The sequence below is a fragment of the Vanellus vanellus genome, assembly GCF_965231255.1.
Source record: "Vanellus vanellus genome assembly, chromosome: 6".
NCBI classification, from domain to species: Eukaryota; Metazoa; Chordata; class Aves; order Charadriiformes; family Charadriidae; genus Vanellus; species Vanellus vanellus.
Genome location: NC_138911.1, coordinates 25,602,615 through 25,623,048, shown reverse-complemented (window position 1 = coordinate 25,623,048; position 20,434 = coordinate 25,602,615). Strand labels below are relative to the sequence as shown.

General features: G+C 48.2%; 1 protein-coding gene across 1 annotated transcript in view; it reads right to left on the bottom strand.

Annotated features, from left to right (window-relative positions):
• The window catches only part of HSD17B12 (hydroxysteroid 17-beta dehydrogenase 12), a gene marked incomplete at its 5' end in the record, with an annotated part of 92,688 nt that extends 72,254 nt beyond the window's left edge, over positions 1-20,434 (bottom strand). Inside the window, 3 exon segments of the mRNA XM_082485290.1 lie at positions 19,985-20,351; positions 20,353-20,394; positions 20,396-20,434. Coding sequence (XP_082341416.1) covers positions 19,985-20,351; positions 20,353-20,394; positions 20,396-20,434 — 448 coding nt within the window.

The window sequence follows — 20,434 nt, the reverse complement described above, 5'->3', positions numbered from 1 at the left end:
AAGACCCCCATGTTTGGGTTCAGGGAAAAAAGGAAGGCGCCAGCAGCAGTACCTGGCGACAGCAGTCCATGCTGAGTTCCCTCCCAACCTAGATGGTTCCCCAAAGACTCAAGGAGCAACTCTTCACAAGAGCCTCAGGCTTCCATACATATAGAGGGCAGCTGCATTATGGAGGTACAGGCAGAAGTCCAGCACCCTCAAAAGCAACTGTAACACGTGGCACTCCTGCCATGAAGAGAAATTTGTGCTATAGATTCACGCTTAATGCGAGTTACCGCCTTACAATCCTAAAACTGCTTTGCTTGGAACCCCTGCTGCCATGCAATAGCCACTTCTCAACACGAAGAAGAGATCTCCCTGCTTCTATTTTTAGAAGTCAGCTGACCTATATAAATTTATTGGAAAGTGATCTTCAATAGCTTCTCTGGGAAGTAATTTTATACCTGACAAGTACCCCGAAACCATACAGGAAACTCCTTCTCAAGAGCACTGCCGCATCAGGGTATTTTGGGGGCGAGCAGCGAGAGGGCAGCTGAGGCAACTGGTCCAGCGGCAACCCCGCGTGGCCCCTTCCCCTGCCTTCAGCTCGGTGCACCGGAGCAGTTCACCCATTGCAGACAATAAGCAAAGCTGCGTAAGCAGCCGAGTACAGAAGATGAATGAACTGTGTGACGCTAAAGATCTGTGAATTGGAAAAAAAAAAAAAAAAATCTAATGCATGAATTAAAATCTGCACCCTCGTGCCCCCTCTCCCTTTCCCCCCAAAAATAAATGTATACAGCAGGACATAAAAGGAGAAGGAGAAAGAGAAGTGGAAAAAACGTGGTCTGACACATTTATAAAAACTGATGGCCTGTCACCCAGACGCTGATGAATATTTTTTACAGGATAAAAATGGCAACCTAGAGTCTAAAAATAAAATGCTGTGCTGCAGACCTGTCTGGCTCAGCAACACCACTGGAATACAAACACACTCCCTTGCTGGTACATCTTGACTAAGATTTCAGAACAAGAAAAGGGGGGAAAAAAAAAAAAAAACAAAACCACTGTTGAACATACCTTCTGTTTTCAAGGGAAGGGATTGGGGGGTTGTGGTTTGTTTTTTTTTTTTAATAAGAATTTAGATTAGCACTATGCTTTGCTTGCATTGTATACCTGCAATTTATAAAAAACACTCCTAAATTTTAAGTGATTGATGAGAACAGCAGACTACCTCATGCTGCACAAAGCAATTTTTTTTTCTTCCCTTCCCCAGACAATTACAATATAAGAACATATTTATCAGTGTCTTCAAATTGTAATTTCAGTAAGCTTAAAAAATGTATTTTTAGAATCATGCTGCAGACAGAACTGGACGCTGCTATTTTCAAACTCACCCCACCCCCAGAGACAGAAAATAAAACCTTTTACTTCAATCTGCCTCAAAATTTAGACTAAAAACCTGCTTAACTGAGAAGCAAAAATGACTGAACATCATTCACAAGAAGCACTAATTTCTCAAGCCTACCCACACTGCAGACAGGCTGCCTTATGCAGTAAAGATGCTATTTTTGGCAAGTGATGCAATAGCTGCAAGGGCTCTCCCAGAACCTTTCATTTAAGAGCCCAAGCCATATTAAAACATGTTACGAGATACCCAACAACCCTGCATTGTAACCTTCCCATTCTCTGCACCAGCACATTACCCACAGATGTCACCCTTTTTAAAGTTGTATCTTCCAAGAAGATGATTTCACACATGAAGAGAAAAAGTGCATATACGCACCCATCAGCAAATACACCTGCCCTGCACTGTATATGACAAGGAAGTTACAAAACACTGTATAGGGATTTTCTGACCTCTTGATTTTCTATTGAAATACGAAGCAGCTTGGTTTTCTTGCTGAATTTCTGTGAAGACTTTGAAAAAACCCACAAAGCTAATACAACATCTAATCCTTCCCAATGCTATTTCCATTCTTGGAGATCTATTAAAAAGTTCTTATGCGTAACTGACAACTGTTAAGACACATTTCTGCTATGTGACTGTTTCAACAGCTAAAAATTCTAAAACCGGGAAGAGTTCTAGAGATTCTAGGGCTTTTAAAAGTTCTTTTTAAAACAGAATAGGGATTTTTCAGCCCTTTGGATCTGTGGACCCTTTAGGTTTTGCAATAGCCATGTGGACCTCCATGTAACAGATTCAAGCTTACTGTTAAGTTTTCCACTGACCCCTTATAAATTCAAATTCCACCTACCCCCTCCCCAAAAATAAACAGAGGTATTCCTGAAGCCAGAACTACCAAAGGAAAACTACTTTTGATTGACTTATCTCTAGGGGCCTATGGGGGAGGAAGACACGCGAGGGCCATAAAAAAAAAAAAATACACTTACTGTTTTGAATGTGTGGTCGTGGACACAATATATTAATACATCCATGAGCCAAATCTGCTGCTGTGCAGAGTTCAATTCCTTTGCTTAACAGATGCAGGGTATATATAGCAGCTCTTACATACTATTTCAGACCATCCATTTATCAGTCATGGTCAGCATTTAGGGCTCAGGAGGAACTCCCCTGCGTGTATGATGTATGTATAACAACTCACATTCAGCTTGGGTTTTGCTGGTTTTGTATTTCCAGACCTTTGCTCTCATGATCTATTTACATTAACATCGTGATTATGTTCCAGGCTTAGATATACTTTTAAGCAGCCATAAAACAAAAACCAACTTAAGTACGAGTCAATTCGCATCTTACTTCACAGGCCAGTTTGCACAGCCTGCAGTTCGCATTAGCAGCATTAGCATTTGTTTCAAGTTTTACACCTCAGCTCCTACAGTGCATAATGAATCAGGAGAGAGCAGGTGTAAAGATGGATCTGAGCACAGCAAAAGCATTTGCTTTTTTTAGGATGTTTCCAAGATCTTTCCCTCTTCATGAGTTCTCATCACGTCACGTACCACGCAAGAAAAACAGAAGTAGAAAAGCTTGGCAACTCTTTACTACTTGTTCGGAGCACTCAAGTTCTGCCTCCCCACCACCCACATAATATATTTACTTCCTCCCCCTCCAACACAAGCGTGGGGAAGCCGATGTAGGTAGAATTTGTAACAGCCGCAGCCTGTCTGGGGAAAAAGGAATCCAGCTGCAAAGCAGCGAGACTTGGAGAGATTTCATTCAGTAGCTATATACAGAACAGGGAATTAAACTCTCTTAGAGATCTTGACTGCTCAGAAGTAGAACAGAAATTGAGGCAGGAAGACACCCGGTGATATTTTATTCATTTTGGCTAGAAGCAACATTAAAACAAGCTGTACACTGAGAAGTTAGCATTTGCTCTAGGGACATAGAGGTATGAAAATAAAGATTCTGCAGAACAGCTGAAGTGGCAACAAGACTCATGCCCAAACCATGTAACCTGCCGAAAAGTAGGGAAGTTGAAGCACAGACACTTCCATATCCGAAGCTCCAGAACAGAAGTATGGGGAGCGTCACGCAGGAAATTTTGCAAGCCCTTGTGAAGGTAGGCAGGAGGATGACAACTGCGGAAAGCAAGCTCAGGCCCTTTAACATCTATATAGCAGGAAGCAAGACTACAAACGTATGTCTGCTTCACTCCTGTGCCACAGGAGCGATGACAAGCCGGGAGACCGCGCCAGTTGCCATAGCCAGTTCCTGGTGGCTTTAGTGTAACGAAAGAAGAGCACAGCAGCAACCTAAGATGTGTCCTGCTAGACATAGAGGTGAGAAACATTCACCCGTGTCATGAGAGCCTGGAAGAGCGGCTCCCATTCACCGAGCCCGCTGCTCCCCGCGTGAGGCTGCAGTAGTACGGGACTGTAGGACATTCACAGTTGTAAGTGAGCAGGTCAGTCTACCACATCCTTATTACAACTGTGTGCAGCTTGTTCAGGGGAAATGTAAACTGAAACTAATGTGACCACTACAGGTGAAAGTCTCCAGCACTTAAATTAGGTAACAAAATTGAGGAGTTTAGAACACTAATTAGCCTAGATTGCTTCTTAAAGTAGTATACATTAAGTAAGGAGTAATATCTTCTTGTTTAGAGATACTGTTGTATCTTCTAGTAAAAGGTTATGCTTCTATTCCGACCAAATAGAAAGATCAAAAATTCCAGGTCACCCAAATCTTCAGTTTCCAAGTACTAAAAAAAAAGGTGGACTAGACCATTTAAGCTGCCTGTTGCTACGCAAGACACAAAACAACATCAAATATGACTCTCCCTCCCTCCCCCCTCGCTCGTTTGAGATGAAGTATCTGTGCAATCTTGCTCAAACCAACTGCTAAAGTGGCACTTCTGGGGAGAGAAGAAAACACCCCTCAGGGTGTCCCCTCTCACAGGTTCAAGCATGATTGTGTGCACTCCAAGATCGACCACAAGCTGGTGAGCATGTTTATGTTATGTTAGGAATAGCTCTAAACCTTTTATAACCTCTCACTCTAAATAAGACCACTATTTCTGTTAAAATCAGAGCCCTCTCAGTTGTAGTAGAAATAGCTTCTCCTGCATTGTCATAGACAAAGATGGCTTTAGGAGTATATTTAGTAGATAATGTGCTGTTAAAAAGATGCAAAGACAAGCACAGATAAAAGCTGATGTAACTGCCAAGTCTTTATTCAGTTGCAGAGATGCTATAAAGGCAACTCTTAAAAACCTAGAAAAGTAGCACAAGAAGAATTTACATTTCTGGAGTTACCCAATTAAGATGAGGAGCAATCTATTCAAATAGACAGTTCATACAAAAAAAAAAAAAAAAAAAAGACAAAGTCTAAAGTTGCCGAAAAGCCATCAAACCTATCTTCAAAAGATACCCTGCCATCAACAAGCGGGAGGTACTCTACAATATTTTGTTTAAAGTCTGCATTTTACATTCTGGCCTATGCACTAGAAACAGACACATGAGCACAATTTTGTTTAAATTAGAAGTCATCTGATTATCTTGCTTTTGTGCACTGCAGCTCTCGAACCGAAGCTTAAACAAGCTCAAACCACACCTTTGGAAAAAGTCTGTCTTCTCCGCATTGTCAGGAAGATCACTCAAGTGCTCAGCAGCACCCTCTAGCCCGCAGACTTTAAGAAGGAACAGAGGAGCAGACCAGTCCCTTCAATTGAGCAAAACCGACCATTCATAAAAAGGGGGTCGCTTAGAGCTGACAGACAACGATGCAGTGCTAGAAACCGATCAAATCTGAAGAGTAGTCTGTATTTTTTTGGCCCTAAATATAGATCTATTGTTTTAGCCAAAATGAGAATATTTGGTAATTATTGTTCCACAGAGGTCCCTTTTCCATCCCACGCTTTTAATTACATTTGCTTTAATTGAGTATTTCTATCCGGGGGGGTGGGGTGGGGGGGTGAATGATGTTAACACACCCAAGTTAATCAATTTGGAAGGTTACAGTTGTCTCACGAGAAATGCCCTCAACAAATTACCATCGAGCATTAGGGAAGACTCTTATGTTAACGCGATTTAGAAATCCTTGACTGTTTCATTTGCATCGGCACAGTTTTGCACTAGGTGTTTGCGTTAGAGATTGAAGGAAAAGCTCCGGCAGCGCTGCCTTTCCCTTCCCGTTTCTAAATAAAGAAACGGCCGCTGATGCCTTCTGCATTTCACTGCGAGCCCTTGAAAACTTGCAGTATTTTCCCCGGTGGAAAACTCCCCAGGTTTTCCTATGGAAAGGCGGCTCGCGTCCAGCCTCCCTTAAACGCTTCAGCCGCAATTGATTCGGTGCACTCTCTCTCTCCCCCCCCCGGCAGAGCAGAGGGGGGCGGAGGAAGCGCCCGTGGGCACCGCAGGCTGCGTTCCGCGCCCCCCCCCCCCCACAATCTCCCCCCCACGCTCCCCCAATCCCTCCGCACGCGGACCAGCCAGTGTCCCCGTCACGCGAGGCGGCTGCGGACCCCCCCACCCCCTCCCAGCCCGGTCACATCCAGGCACGGCCCGGGCTGTCGAGTCCCACGGATGAATGGCGCCCCTCTCCCATTCATCGCGGCGGGCGCCCTCCATTCACAACCCACGCGGCTCCCCGACAACTGTTCGTGAAACTTCGGGAGGAGAACAACGCCAACGGACGGGGCGGCCCGCAGCCCCTCGGGGCGGGCCGGCAGGGAGGGAGGGCACCCCGCGGGTAACGGGAAACCGGCAGCGGGGAAGGCGGTGGCACCACGGGCCGGGCTCAAAAGGGCCCGCGACCCTGCCCCAGCGCTGGCCCCGGGCGTTTCGTAAGCGGAGCGGAGGGAGCGCGTTATGTCACCGGTTAGGTAACGGGCGCGGGAGCCGCCGCAGTGACGGCACTCCTCCTCCTCCTCCCCCCTCCCGGCGCGGCCGGGGCGGCTGAGGTGAAGCGGCGTTAACCCTTGGCGGGGGCGGCCTTCACCCGCGGCGAGCGGATCCCCCGGGAGCGGGGCGGGCTTCCCCCGCCGCCCACCGGAGCCAGCGGGCAGCCAGGCCGGCTCCCGCCGAGAGGCGCGGCGGGGCGGCGGCACCGGCTCTGACCGACGGCGCCGAACACCCACCCGCGGCCCTCCCCCGCCCGCCGCGGCCGCCGGGCGGGGCCGGCAGGGGGCGCTGCGGCGCCGCGGCGGGGCGGCAACAAGGGAGGACGGACGGACGGACAGACGGAGCGAGCCCGGCCACCCCCCCTCCCCCGTGCGGCCATTTCCCCGCGCCCACGCGTGATGCCTCTGCCCCGGGCCTTGCCGCCCCGCCAGGAGAGCGGCAGGGGCAGCCAGCGGGAAGGGGCAGTTCGGCCTGCGAGTCCCACGGGAGGGCCAGGGTTCGACCAACAGGTGCGAGGAGCACCTTTCATCCTCACACATCCATCCCAGTACGCCCACGTCACGGCAGACAGCGCGATCAATACTCTGACACTAAAAACACGCATTATCGAGGCGCTGGAGCCCCGCTCCAGGCCAGTGGCTGGCACCTCCAGGGAGCCTGGCTTCCAGCAGGACCAGCTTGGAGCTACCAGCACTTTCTTCACCATGCTCAGCTGCAGCAGCAGCAGCGACACCACTGAGAGTGCCTCCTGCACCTCACCGGCCTGCCCCACAAGTGTCCCCAGCTGCCTTTCAAAGAAGATCCAGGAGAGCTTTCACAGAATCATAGAATGGTTTAGATTGGAAGGGGCCTTGAAGATCATCGAGTTCCAACCTCCCTGCCATGGGCAGGGACACCTTCCACTAGACCAGGCTGCTCAAAGCCCTGTCCAACCTGCCCTTGAACACTTCCAGGGATAGGGCATCCACAATTTCTCTAGGCAACCCGTTCCAGTGCCTCACCACCCTCAGAGTGAAAAATTTCTTCCCAATATCTGTTCTAAATCTACACTGTTCCAGTTTGAACCCATTGCCCCTCGTCCTATCGCTACATGCCCTTGTAAAGTCTCTCTCTAGCTTTCCTGTAGGCCCCCTTTAGGTACTGGAAAGCTGCTGTAAGGTCTCCCTGCAGCCTTCTCCAGGCTGACCAACCCCAAGTCTCTCAGACTGTGTTCATATGAGAGGCGCTCCAGCCTCTCCAGCCCCTTTCACCCTTGAGTTGATGCCAACAGCCCTACGTGCCGCCTGTCCCATACCCCAGGCAGCAGGGCACACAACCCCAGCAGAGGGGAGGATCCCCAGGGCCAGCCCTCACTCCACATGAATTTCAGGTCCTGCTGAGCTCTGGCTCCATCAGAGAACACAGACACAGCACTATTCACCACGTCCTCAACAGATACCCTGTTCCTGGCAAGGTGGAGATTTCTATGGATACTTACACCAAGAATGCAGCACAGCACCCCCCATCAAGCTCCACCACAACCTCCTTCCAAGGTCCTCCTTGCAACCTCCCCAATGCACTTTTCATTTAGAGAATCCTCTGCTCAAGTATGTGGTGACAGGGCTCTTCAGCTTGTCCCAAGCAAGCTGACCCACCATGGCTCAGGAAAAAAAAGGAAGCTCAGAGGAATTTCCAGCAACACCCTTTGTTCAGAGATGTAATGCTATAAAGGGAGAACAACATCCACCAACTGCCTGGATGCTCTGGAAAGCAGCACCCACAATAGGCTGCACCCCTCTGGCTCCCTGTTTGACTTCATCAACCTCCTGCCCCATCCCTCTTTTTCTATTTGCTGCTCTCCCCTCTTTTTGACATCCCATCCTTGCAGCTCTCCTGTTCCAACTTCACAGACTTTTTGATGTGCAAAGGTTTACAGCTTTCACTAGAGGAACAAACAGAAAAGGTTTCCAGTAGTGCTCCCCCCAATCCTCTCTGAGTGGGACTGGGGACCTGCTATTGAGCTTCTCTTTCTGGTCGAAGAGAAAACCCTCCTTTAGAAGTCAGAGAGTAGGAAGAGCAAAGGAGGTTACCCTTACCCCCTCACCATAGACTGATCTTGGTACTTTTAATCCATTGGCCAGAACCAGCCTGCCAAAACAGCTTTATTATCTTTCTCAAGAGACCCCCTCAAAACAACACAAAGCTCCCCCACTGCCAGCAGGAACTGTTCCAGCAATTCTCCTTTCTGCTGCTCTCCTTCAGGTCCCACAAACCTTTCCTACAGCATGGTCAGACAGCCAGTGCCACCTCACCAATGAACTGCTGTCCCAAAAGCAACAGGACACGTACATAGACATCAGCCCTCTGAATACGGGCCAACTGGGACACAGCACAGCCTGGTCAGGTCACTGTTAGAGGCTGAGCAGCCCACCCCACCCGCAAACTAATGCACTACTGAATTTAGGAACATCACTCACAATGAAAACGGCCACTGTGGAAGTGGCTTGCTTCAGAAGTTACCAAGACACCTTAAAGAAAATAAAAAATACCACCCATATTACTGCTCCAAGATTTAAGGGTAAGGGTAAAACTTCAGACTGCAGAAAATCCACTGCCAGTAAGAATACATGCAGGACAGGAATGAACATTAAAAGTTATGATCAGCATCCATTGCTTAGATGCATGCCATACTACTAATTCCCCCAAAAGTAAGGCTTTAAAAAAAAAAATCAAAATATAAATCAACTTCTACAGAAAAGACTATTTCAAAACAACGTGCATGTATAAAGTATATTCTTACGCAGATCCACTTCCACTATTTGTACAGAATTTGTGCTGAAAGTAAGTTTGAGAGGAAAAAAAAAAAAAAAAAAAAACCCAGCAAAGCTGCAAGGAGACAAATTCTAGGTTAGTTTATAAGAGACATGGTTTCAATCCAAAGCTTACTAACAGTGACTGAAACAAGCTAGTCTATACTGGTACGTCACACTAACATGTCTCTGAACAAATGCATTCTTTTCATGTGTTGGCAAGGCAATGTTTCATATCAGAACTTCTACATTTTGATTTTAACTACAACCAGCACAGCACCGAAGTGAGGAATCCAGCTGGGATGAGATCCTACCACAATTCTGCATAGCTGGCAGCTTGAAAATCCACCTCTTTCCTTGCAATCCAAGAAAGTTTTGTCAAAACCAACTTCCGAATGAACAGATTTCCCACCCCCCTCACATTTTCAAACACTGTAAAACATCAAGATTTCAGTTCCCAGAATTAGAGTTTTAAATATAGCCAAATACAACTGGTCTATCCCTAAGGATAAGTCTCCACAGAAAGGCCTGAGTACTAGAACTACTGTGTAAGGAGTGGCTTAAAGTTTTCTTAAAATTAATTCCATAACTAGCAAATCAACACAAGACCATTACCCTGGTCTTGTTAGAGCTTTTTAGCAAGGATCTCCAAAACTGTACTCTGCAACTCAAACAAGCCCCTCAACATACCCACAAGAGGACGGCATACATGCCACCCACCTTGACCTACACAGAACCAAACAACCAACTCTTTAGAATAGCCCATCAAGACGGGGCCAAGCAACAGAAGTGACAACAGGCTCCTCCTGCAGTTTTAGGCTCAGTTTACGCCAGCGTAGCTGCAGGATGTCACCCAAACATCCATTCCTACCTGCTTCCCCAGCAGCTGTTCACCAATTGCTTTTCAGGCAAACCAACAAGCTGACCCAGCTAGCCCCGCAGTTGGTCTTTCTTGCAGAGTTAGTTGCCAGCTGTGGTGGCGAGCAGACCTCAAACCACCAAAAGACCATCAAAACATCCATTGACGGGAGGGTGACATAAGGGAAGCAGCGAGAGCTCACAGCCAGCGACTAGAGCAGAAGCAATTATTTTGGCATCAGCCTGGTCTTGGACCAACTCAAGACGACCACTGAGCTTAACTGTATCCTCAACATACAGTTTCATGGCACTGCCGAGTTTCCCTTCTGTTGCACCAGCACTGGAACTCAATTGACCCACAGCAAAGCAGTCTAGGGAGCATAGATAGCCAAAAGTGACTAATTTTCTGCAGGGCAGATTCCTTAATTGGATCACTGCAGATCAAGACAAACACCAGTGCCAGCACAAGGAGGAGAAAAGCAGAACTCCATCTACCACTTTCTCTCCCCACACCAAAAAATTAGATCAGAAAGCCATGATGTAAAACCACACACTCAAGTCTTGTGACCAATGAACTCTCTCATTTCTATGCTGACATCACATGAGAGAGGCTGTAAACCAATTCCAGTGCACAGGAACATGAACAAGGCCCTGAAGGTTGAAGTGAACACCCAGACCACGGTTAGAATTGGCAAAAAATAGCAAAGGTGAAGAACCAGTCCAGCAAATTGAGGATCTCAGATCAGAATCTAGAACCAATACAAAAGCTGTGGTGCACCAAAATTTTTGACATTGATCTGAAGACAGAATCAGGACTACCAGAACAAAGAGACTGAGGTAAAGAGTTTGTATTGGGACAGGTAACTTGCTTTTAAGTTGATAAGAGCACACATTCCTTTCTGCCATGCCAGATAAACACTGGGTTGGACATGCAGGACATCTGAGGGCAGGAACAAACATCAAGAAACCCTAACTCTAATCCCGTGTTCAATTACTGACAGGGTAGCAGCTTTTTCTACCAGTACTGTGAATCCTTTACTGTCCTACCCCTCTCCTGCTTGCTGCTTCTCCCTCCTGTTAGAGATCTGACTCACGAGCTGTGCTGAATCACCTCTACTCAGTTGCACTCTGGAGATGGAAAGCTCCTGCAGCAGATGGGAATCAGACACCAAGAATACTGGGCATATACACCTCTTCAAGAAGAAAAAAGTGAAAACTATTAGCGAATAACGAGTTTATAGATGAAACACCTTTACTGGCAGGATAAGAACCCTAAGGAAGGAAGCAAAGGGGTCGAAGCCCATGGGAAGCAGGTCAACCAGGGGCTTCAGAAGAGATATAAGGGAAGGGTTTTGGAGCAACAGTTTGGCTGGACAGAGACTAGGACTTGTTGGAACAAGGACCCAGTAGTGAAGCTGAGTATGGAGAAGAGCAGCGCGCAAGCCTAAGCAAGCGTTGGTTGGGTAGCAGCAGCCACACTGTAGATCGTTCTCTGCCTTCTGCTTTCCATACCTACATGCATCCTTGCACACCTCCACAAACCTCTGCATCTAAAAGCAGGGACTAGAGACTTTGGAAGGAGACCAGACTCTGAAGTCTCTGCACAACAATTTCTTCCCCTCAACAACAAAAAGCTTTGCCCCATTGAGCTTATCCCACACCTCCCGTTCCCCTTCTCTCATTACAGCTTTTCTCCCTTTTTGCTTCAGTGGTAGTCTTCTAACATACATGGAAATCCTCTAGAAAAATCTTTGTGATTAACATCCCTAGAGCCGAGTTCCTCACCCCTGCTCTTCCTTGTACACTAAGTATAGAGCTCCTCAAGAAGCGGAAGTGCAGCTGCCCCTTGGGTACTGGCATGACTGATGTGATGCACCCTCCTAGGACACCGTGGCTCACAATTACTTAAGAAGAAAAAATAGAAAGGAAGTAGAAAAAAAAAACAAAACAAAACACCCAAGCAACCAAAACCAAATCCTGTACAGTCAACTGGACAGTAACTACTGCACAAGCACAGACCATGCCTCAAACTGAGCCACGCAGCTGCCTCCTACATTCTTTGGGACAAGCAACCGAGTCACAAGAGAAACACAAGAGAGAACCCTCAGGAGAGAAAGAAGCAGGGAGGGTGACGTGAAAATGGAAAAAGAAGTACAAGAAACAAAAGGGACAGGCACTGTTTTCCCTGAGGATCAGCTTCTGGACATGTCATCTCCAGTTTTAAGAACTGCTACACAAAAGGTTTCTTTCAAAACCTACAACCAAACCCCAGGATTTTAAGTGTAACCATCTGTTGCCAAGGGGAGGGGAGTAAATTAAAAGCTCAGTAGGAAATTTTGCACATAGCCCTTTTCCAGTGCTAGCTGGAGAAGCTTATATTGTGGATCGGGATTTCAGTTCTGCTAATGACTCACCCAGTGGGTGATAGTGTACTGCTCTAGACTTCAACTCCAGGAATCTGGGAAGTTGCAAGATTTGGGAAAAAAATACTACATTAAGGTTAAGTAATCAGGAGTCAAAAAATAGCAGATTTAAGGTAGAATCCTTTTGTGCAATTAAATGTACTACAGGGGAAGGAAGTCAAATAGCCCTAATTCTAGCATTTTCAGATATTAACATACTCAACGTGAAAAGTGTTTTGCTTTACTCTAGGAACCTAGGTTTCCTAAAGCCTACCAATAAGTGAGCAACAGAAGTAATCTGAAGTTACAAGCAGCAACCCTAAATCTAATTAGGCAAGCAATTACACCATGCAAGCCAAACACAACATGAGATGCTTTACCCACTAGCTATACTGTTTATCCCACATTTGTGTTCATATACAAGCCTAAAGAATCACATTTGGCATTTCTCTTAAAATAATTAGGAAAGATATTTTCTTACTATTATCCCTTCTGTAGCAGAGATGGTTGTCCCAACCCTATAGATTAAGAATGAAAATATTCATATGACCAAGAACAGCAGCATGTTTCACTCACCGACCAAAAAATAATTCCCAGGTGGTAAACTACTGCAGTTTTCCCCAAACCCCACTCTCAGCTCTGCCCTGACACCTTCCGGACCTCCTGCTGGCTCACTTGTTCCTTACACAGGCGTGCGTTTACCCAACTGGCCCTAACAACCAGCGCAGTTCCTGGTGGGCTTCTTTGCTGGGACGCTTCTGTGCTCCTCACTCCTACACAAGGCCTTTCCTTGACTTTCACCAGGGCGCTTCACAGGTAACCTTCCCAAAGAGGAGGGAAGTACACTGGCCAAAAAAGCAATATAAAGAAACTGGACCAAGACACTACTCTAGATTACTTCCTTGCATAAATTCCCTAGTTTTAAGTAACAGGTTTTCATTACAAGTGTTCCTACTTTAAAATACACAGAAGGCTGGGAGAATGAGCTAGCTTAAAATAACACAACTATTCATCCCCTGGGATAACAAATTTTCAATCATTTCTCTCTCAGGCTGCTTATCAGAAATGGGTATTCCTTTCACCTTAATGCTAACACCATGTGTCCTCCACTCACCATTAGCTTTTTTTTTTTTTAAGACCATACTACAGCATTTAACTCTCCTTCACATGCACATCTGTTCCTGCAGCCAAACATGGCAATGCCTGTTCGTATTTTGATTCAAGTTCCCCAGTGACATTAGCTCTGTGTTACTGAACACTTCCACCCAGAATTTCACTTGAAAAATGAAGAGCATTTATCAAATAAACAGGAGAATGGAAGTTTTCACACCGAATCAAACTCTAGAGCTGGAGATCACGAGCCTGGCTGATGCTGAGGTTGGTAGTGCCCACACGTACACGTTTAGTCTCAACAGGTGCTGAACACAAGCCAGAAGTGAAGTGCTGAAGCCCATCAGCAGGGACACAGCAGAACTGGAGATGGGACTCTGGATTTCTGGGCTCTAAGCATTTACTCTCCCTCTTCTCTTCTGACCCGACTGTGCAAGAAGGAGCGTTTAACGCAACAAGTGTTGAGCAATCCTACTAAGCAGACATTTTAAACAGTCAGTAACATCGCGTGCAAAGGAAAACACTTAAAAGAAGCAATCAAGAATCAGTAAGACAGCAAAGTTGTAGAAAACAGGGTAGAGTATGGTTCGCTTCTTTATATTGTCCAGGAAGCAAAACTGATTCTAGGACATGTTAGTAGCAGTTGGCTACATAAAATATACTAGAGACCCTCCCTGACTCACTAAGAGCTGCGAGGTGTCAAAGGGAGTTGCAGCCCACTGAAGTACCATGCAACACGAGCTGCTGAGCCTAGAGGGACAGGGTCAGAGATCCCACCTCTCCTGGGTTGCTCTGGAAAAGCAGCACTTGCTTAGGCCAAGAGCAAGCAGGCTGGAGGGACACACCGACAGAAGTCTTCTAAACGAAAAGCTGTGAGCAGGATTGACAACTAAAGGAAGACAGCTAATTTTATTTTAACCGGAGAAAAATTACATAGTTACATAGGAAACGTTACATAGTAAATGGGAAAAGAAAAAGCCACAACACTGGAGCACAGCACTTCTAGGAAGTCCAGACAGGATTAGGACACTTGCACCATCTCCTTCCCAGAGCCACATTTCAGTGCAGTAACCCTTCAGAAGCACTTTGCAAATAGCCATACACGAAAACAATACATGCTCCAAGTTCAGGCGTCAAGTTTGACTTGAGCTATCATGATCAAGAGTTATAAGCAAGCTGGCATATTTCCACATGTTCTTAACATTATTTTTTGGGTTGATGAGTGCCATGCTTTATTTCATACAAGAGTAGCAGTGTTGGTGCAGTGCCCAGAGTTGAGAACAAGACCATTGAATCCTCAGCATGGACCCAAAGTGCTGAAGATGATCAATCCCCGAATAAGCGATTCTGCTAAAGAACCAGAGATAACCAAAAGCTCTGCACACACCAGCCGAGCACTCGGGTGCAGGGAAGACGAGAGGAGAGGCTCTGCACAACTCCCCAATTCCCGTAGAGAGAGCAGTGCTAAGAGAGGTTGAAACTCCCTTTGTTTCCCCACTAACTATACCCTCACCACACACTGCACTAAGTAGGCTGTTTTAACCCACAACAGTGATTTGTGACATGGTCTGTCAACTACCATTGCACATTGCCAAACACCTGCAAAGCAAGAGGACGCTCACTGGTGCAACAGGGATTGAAACTTACTTGCAGAAAACAAAAAAGCCTTCTAGTAACAACTATTTCACTTGATGTTACAGAGCCTGAAAAACAACGTTGCTTGTGAAAGCTGCTTAAAGTTATCAACAAGTTACCACCTGGTCAGCACTAAAGTAAACGTCCTTTGTATGGGGTTCTTAAATTGTCATTAAAATCATTTATCATCCAACTTATTTCATCAAGGTTGTCCCAAGAACTTTATAAGGATCAGGGTGTGTTTTATAAGATGTTGTTTCCAGGGACAACAGGAAAAAATCTTATAGACGGAATCTAACTCAAACCACTTACAAGCACAAAATCCAGCCTGTCACTTCTTCCTCTTCATATAAGCTTCACATCTTACTAATCTAATAAGATTATTGTTAAGGTCTGATTCAGAGCTTGTTATTACCCCAACTTCCTAGTCAATAAGAGTTTAGGAATCACCCCACATATTATCAGTTTTTGAAAGACCTGACCGTAAAGACACCAATACGTATGTACTCCACTGCTCAGGTACCCAGTTACATGTATTTTTCATGCCTCCCTCAGTGGCCATGATAACACAAATCACCATGTTTATATGCTGGACTATGCACAGTTCAATGTAGTCCACGTTAAGTAAAAGAAGCCAACAAGAACAGGCAGAGAGCGTTCACCCAGCTTTGCTCCTGATGAAGAAAAGAACAGTTTAAATTTGAATAAGGGGCTTTTGTCTAAAACCAAATTACAGAAAGTTAGAGGCAGTTGAGAGCACCATCCTGATTAATGACCTCTTACAGATTCCCTTTTAAGAAATCTAGAGCAAATTGCCCATATTTAGTTATTTTTGCATGTTAGTGAATAAACTCCAAGAAGCTTAATTAAGGCAAGCTCATCTTCACAAACGTTTGTTGGCCCCAATACAACTGTACAGCTGTATTCACCACATGAGAAAGCATCATCACTATCAAACATTTTGCAATCACTAAATGTGCGATTATTCAACCACGCTTGTATCAAAGGCACTGGGGGAAGAAGTGGACGCTTTTCTAAACCACTGAGAGGCTTGAAAGAAAACAGGACTTTTCTTTGCATGTCATATGGCCAATTACACAGTCAAAATAAACTTTGTCTCCAGTTAACACATCACTTCAGCTACAGCAAATTGGAAAAAAAAATATTTCTCATTAAAATGTTTGCAATGTTGAGCCAGGAAAAAAAGAAAAGTTTAAGTATCGAACACAACCAAGATGTTAGAAGTTTTAGAGCATCAGATCACTCCAACTTGTAGTGCCAGTGTATTTTGAATATACAACATTGATTATTTGCATACACCAAACAAGCCTGATACCACAGCTGATCCTGCTTTGAGCAGGAGGTTGGACTAGAGGCCTCCTGAGGTGTCCCCCCCAGTCTGAATTAACATAGGATTTTGACTTCATTTCACCAAGTTACTGAAGGGAAGGGGCAGAAAAACTATTTCATCTTTTCCAGAAAAAAAAGGCGGCTTCCTAAAATAGGAGATACGGCAACTCTCCAAGTGGGAGCTATGCAGCAGCAGACGGTTCCCTGCTGCAGACACTCTGCACTCCAAAATACACCCAACTGTCAATGGCAGAGAAGAGAGGTGGCTGCCTGCCACCACCATCGATGGGACACTCTCATCCAACCTAAGGAAATACCATTACGGATCACAACTACCAGCGCTGCCAATAGATCTGCCTGTCTAGAGGAAGGCAGGGGAATAGCCACATCTTTGCTGTATTCTTGGTGATTTCAGAATGATTCCTTGGTGCTCTGCTCCTGTCGAGTCTGTGGTTTATTTAGTTAAACTGTTTTCCAAGCAAGGGACCTGTTATTCTTGTCTTCTGTTACCAATTTATGAGGCATACTAAAGGTATAGAGCAGTTGACCCAGGAATATTCACTGCATTCTCTCCCAAGACGCTCCCAGAAATCCCACCGAGACAACATCCACCCAACCTCCATCACTGCACAGTAGCCAAAACCAAGCCAGATGCGAGTTATGGGGAGAGAAAAACAAAACCTGCATACAGACCTTCACACATAGCTTGACCATAGAAAAATTAACTTTTTGTCAAACCAGCTGCTATTTAAAGTAGTACAAACCTAATTTTCTCAGAGCACATTACTAGTTCACATAGTTCCTCCTCCTCCTAAATACCAGCAAATACCAGGAAGAGCAGACAGAAGCAAGTGCATATATGCAACCAAAAACCCACTAAGGAAACAAGGAAAGAATTTGCAACTCAATTTCAGGCGTGCAGAAGAATTAAAGGGCAGTAAAGAGCCCTTACAAAAGGGCTTGTAAGGGCTTTCTAGTTTTTGTAAAGCTGCTTTCTAGTTGTGCAGTAGAAAGAATGCATTGTCACAGTAATCACAGCAGCTAATTAGCATCAAACCCATTGGTTTTTAAAAGACCAGGAGAGGGGGAAATGCACTTCTTCCCACAGTATGACTTAGTAATTCGCTAATTCTCAAGGTGACCCAATATATCCGCAGCTGTGCCTTCCTTCATCCTTCTTTCCAGGAAGAGAGAAAACAGAGAGGCTCCCCAGCCTATTGCTGGTGCCACAACGCACTTCAGGCCAAACCACCCCAGCGCTTATTCAGACTGAGAAAAACCTCTCCTCATTGCAGCTGGAGACTACAGCAGCTGCCCCAGTAAAGCTGCATCTCGCCTGCATCAGCAGCATGCAGAGGACATAGATAGAACAGCTAGCTGGTGATGGCCACGTGTCTTTCTACAGTGACAGCTCAGGTCCAAATTCTCAGGCACCTCTTTCTCCATCCTCCTGGACATTGCAGCAGTGCTCCCACTTCAGAGCAGGAGTAATAAACATGGGGAATTTAGCTGTATGCCAACCCTTCTCTTCCTCCGTGCCTTTAAGATCGTGGCATAGAGAAAGAAAATTTTTTGTGAACAGCCATTGGCCCCATACAATGGCCTGCTGTTTCCCAAGTTTGTATGGAACAGTGACAGAGGACATTCACATCGCAGTTCTCTATTCACCGATGTTCGAGGACATGACTAAGGAAAGAGCTGTTGTCTACAGTTTGCGATTCCAGCTGGCATTTGGCTCAAGCGCTGCAAACTTCCATGTTTGAAACAACACAGAACAAGCTAAAGTGGCCACCAAGACTTCTGTGATGCACCACAGGTCAACAGGCAACTGATAACGTAGTAATATACTCAAAACCAGTATTAGAAAGTCAAAGAGGCTTTGGGTTTCCTGTGCCAACCACATCTTTAACAGGCATACTGCTTCCTTAGCCAGAAGGAGGACATGGGCCTTAATCATTTGTACGTAATGCTATAACTTGTCCAAAGCACTGCAGCTGTACTTCAAGCCTGTGCATGCAGGACACATGACACGCTCTGGGATTGCATACGCTGCCAGCACCATTGCTGGTTTACTGGTGTCTCACACCAGCAGATGTTCAATAACCCAACTGTGTCTTCACATACAATTTCTGTGTTGGCTCTTGAAGTTGTGAGGAACCACATTCAGGAGCCCTGCAACCTACCAGCTTGTTGTGGGGCTGCTGTACCTACAGGTCTGCCACCCAGAAGCAGCTCCAGAGGCTAAGCACCCGATGACCTCCCACACCCCTCCAGGGAAGGAAGTACCTTTTTGCAGCCTTTTAAACTATCACCTCATCCCAAACCCACAGCTCTTACAGCTTGCAATTGTTTTTACGGTCCACCGTACCCAGTCCCAACCAGACACAGGACTTTCCCTGCCTTTGGCAGGGATGGATTTGAGAATTCTCTTGGCCTGCTCCATTACACTGGCAGAGACACCCCTTCTACTTCCTCATCATTACTTAAAAGTCACAGTAGCAGTGTCAGACCAAGATGGAAGAAGCGGTCTTTCCCCAGCACGGGGACTGTGACTGGGAACGGGAGAACTGAGAAAAGTTGGCACCACATAGCTCTGACGGTCTCCTGGTAATACCCTCCGCTATACTTCCACAGCGCTTCTGCATTTCTGGGATGCCAGTTAAAACCACCACCCCTTCCACCGGGGACGGCCACTCGTGCCGCAGCCCTTCTCTGAAGGTCGCCGAGCTGCCGGCACCCACCTCCCGGCACCACGGGGAGGGGGGGGGGGTCTACAGGAGGAGAGGGAAGCCGGGCACAACTTCCACACGGCCTCCCGCTCCGGAGCGGCCGGCGGCGGGCAGGCCGGGCCGGACACCGGCTGTGGGCCGGGCCCGCGGGACGGCACCGCTCCGCCCCAGCCTGCCGCCGCCGGGGCTCGGGGCTGCTCGGTACGGCGGCAACCGCGGCTCTTCCTTCCCTTCCCCCGGCGCGGGGAGCCGGAGCCGGCCGGGCGGAGGGATGAGCCCGCTCCTCCGGGGGCGGCGGGGACGGGGCTGACGTGACGTCAGCGATGAGGTGCGAGGCCGGCGCGCGCCGAGGCGCCGGCACGGAGGGGGGCGGGCGCGCACCGGCCCGCCGCGCTGGGCACACCGGCTGCCCGGGAGCGCGGAGCCCGGGCTGCCCGCCCCAAGGCGGACCGAGCCCAAGTTCGGACGGGCCGGGCCGGGCCGCGCAAGTCCCCACACACGGCGTTTCCCTCCGGCCCCGCTCCGACGGGCCCCCGCAACTTTCGCCGGGAGCCCGAGCGCGACTCCGCGGGGGCGCGCCCGGCGCTACCCACCGCCCCCTCAAGCCGCTGCCCCGGGCCGGCCCGGCTGCCGCCAGCCCGCCCGCGGGGTGCCGCCCCCGGCCGCCCCGAGGGCCCGCCCGCTCTCCGCCCCCGCCCCCCTCCCCGCCCGCCGTCGCGCTCCCCCGGGGGGCCCCGGCCGGTAATGAGGGGGGGAAGAGAAGTGGGGGGGGGGGGGGGAGGTATCCATCGCGGGGGCGGCGCGGCCGGCCGGGACGCGCACTCACCTGCCCAGGCGCCCAGCGCCGGCCCCACGGCGGCGGCGCCGCTGCCCAGCACCCAGACGCGGAGACCGGCCAGCAGGCGGTAAGAAGCCAGCGCCGCCGCGGAGAGGGCGCCCAGCGCGCCCAGCCAGTAGAGGAGGCCGGCGGCCGGGAGCGCGGCGGGAGCCACCATGCTGCGGAGGCGGCCGCGGCCGAACTGAGCCCTCCCGGCCACCGCCGGCCCGCAGCCGTCACGGCGCCCGCCCCCGCTCGGCCGCCATTGGCTGAGGGACCGCTCAGCCACCTGGTAACCCGGCAACGCGGCCGGCCCCGCCCGCCCTGGGGCCGCGCGGCCCCGCCACGCTCCCGCCGCGCCGGAAGGGAGGGGGGGGGGCAGGGAGCGAGCGGCCACACGCCCCCGTACTACTTGCGGCCCTGCGCCCCACGTGGTCGGCCCCGCTCTCCTACCGCCAT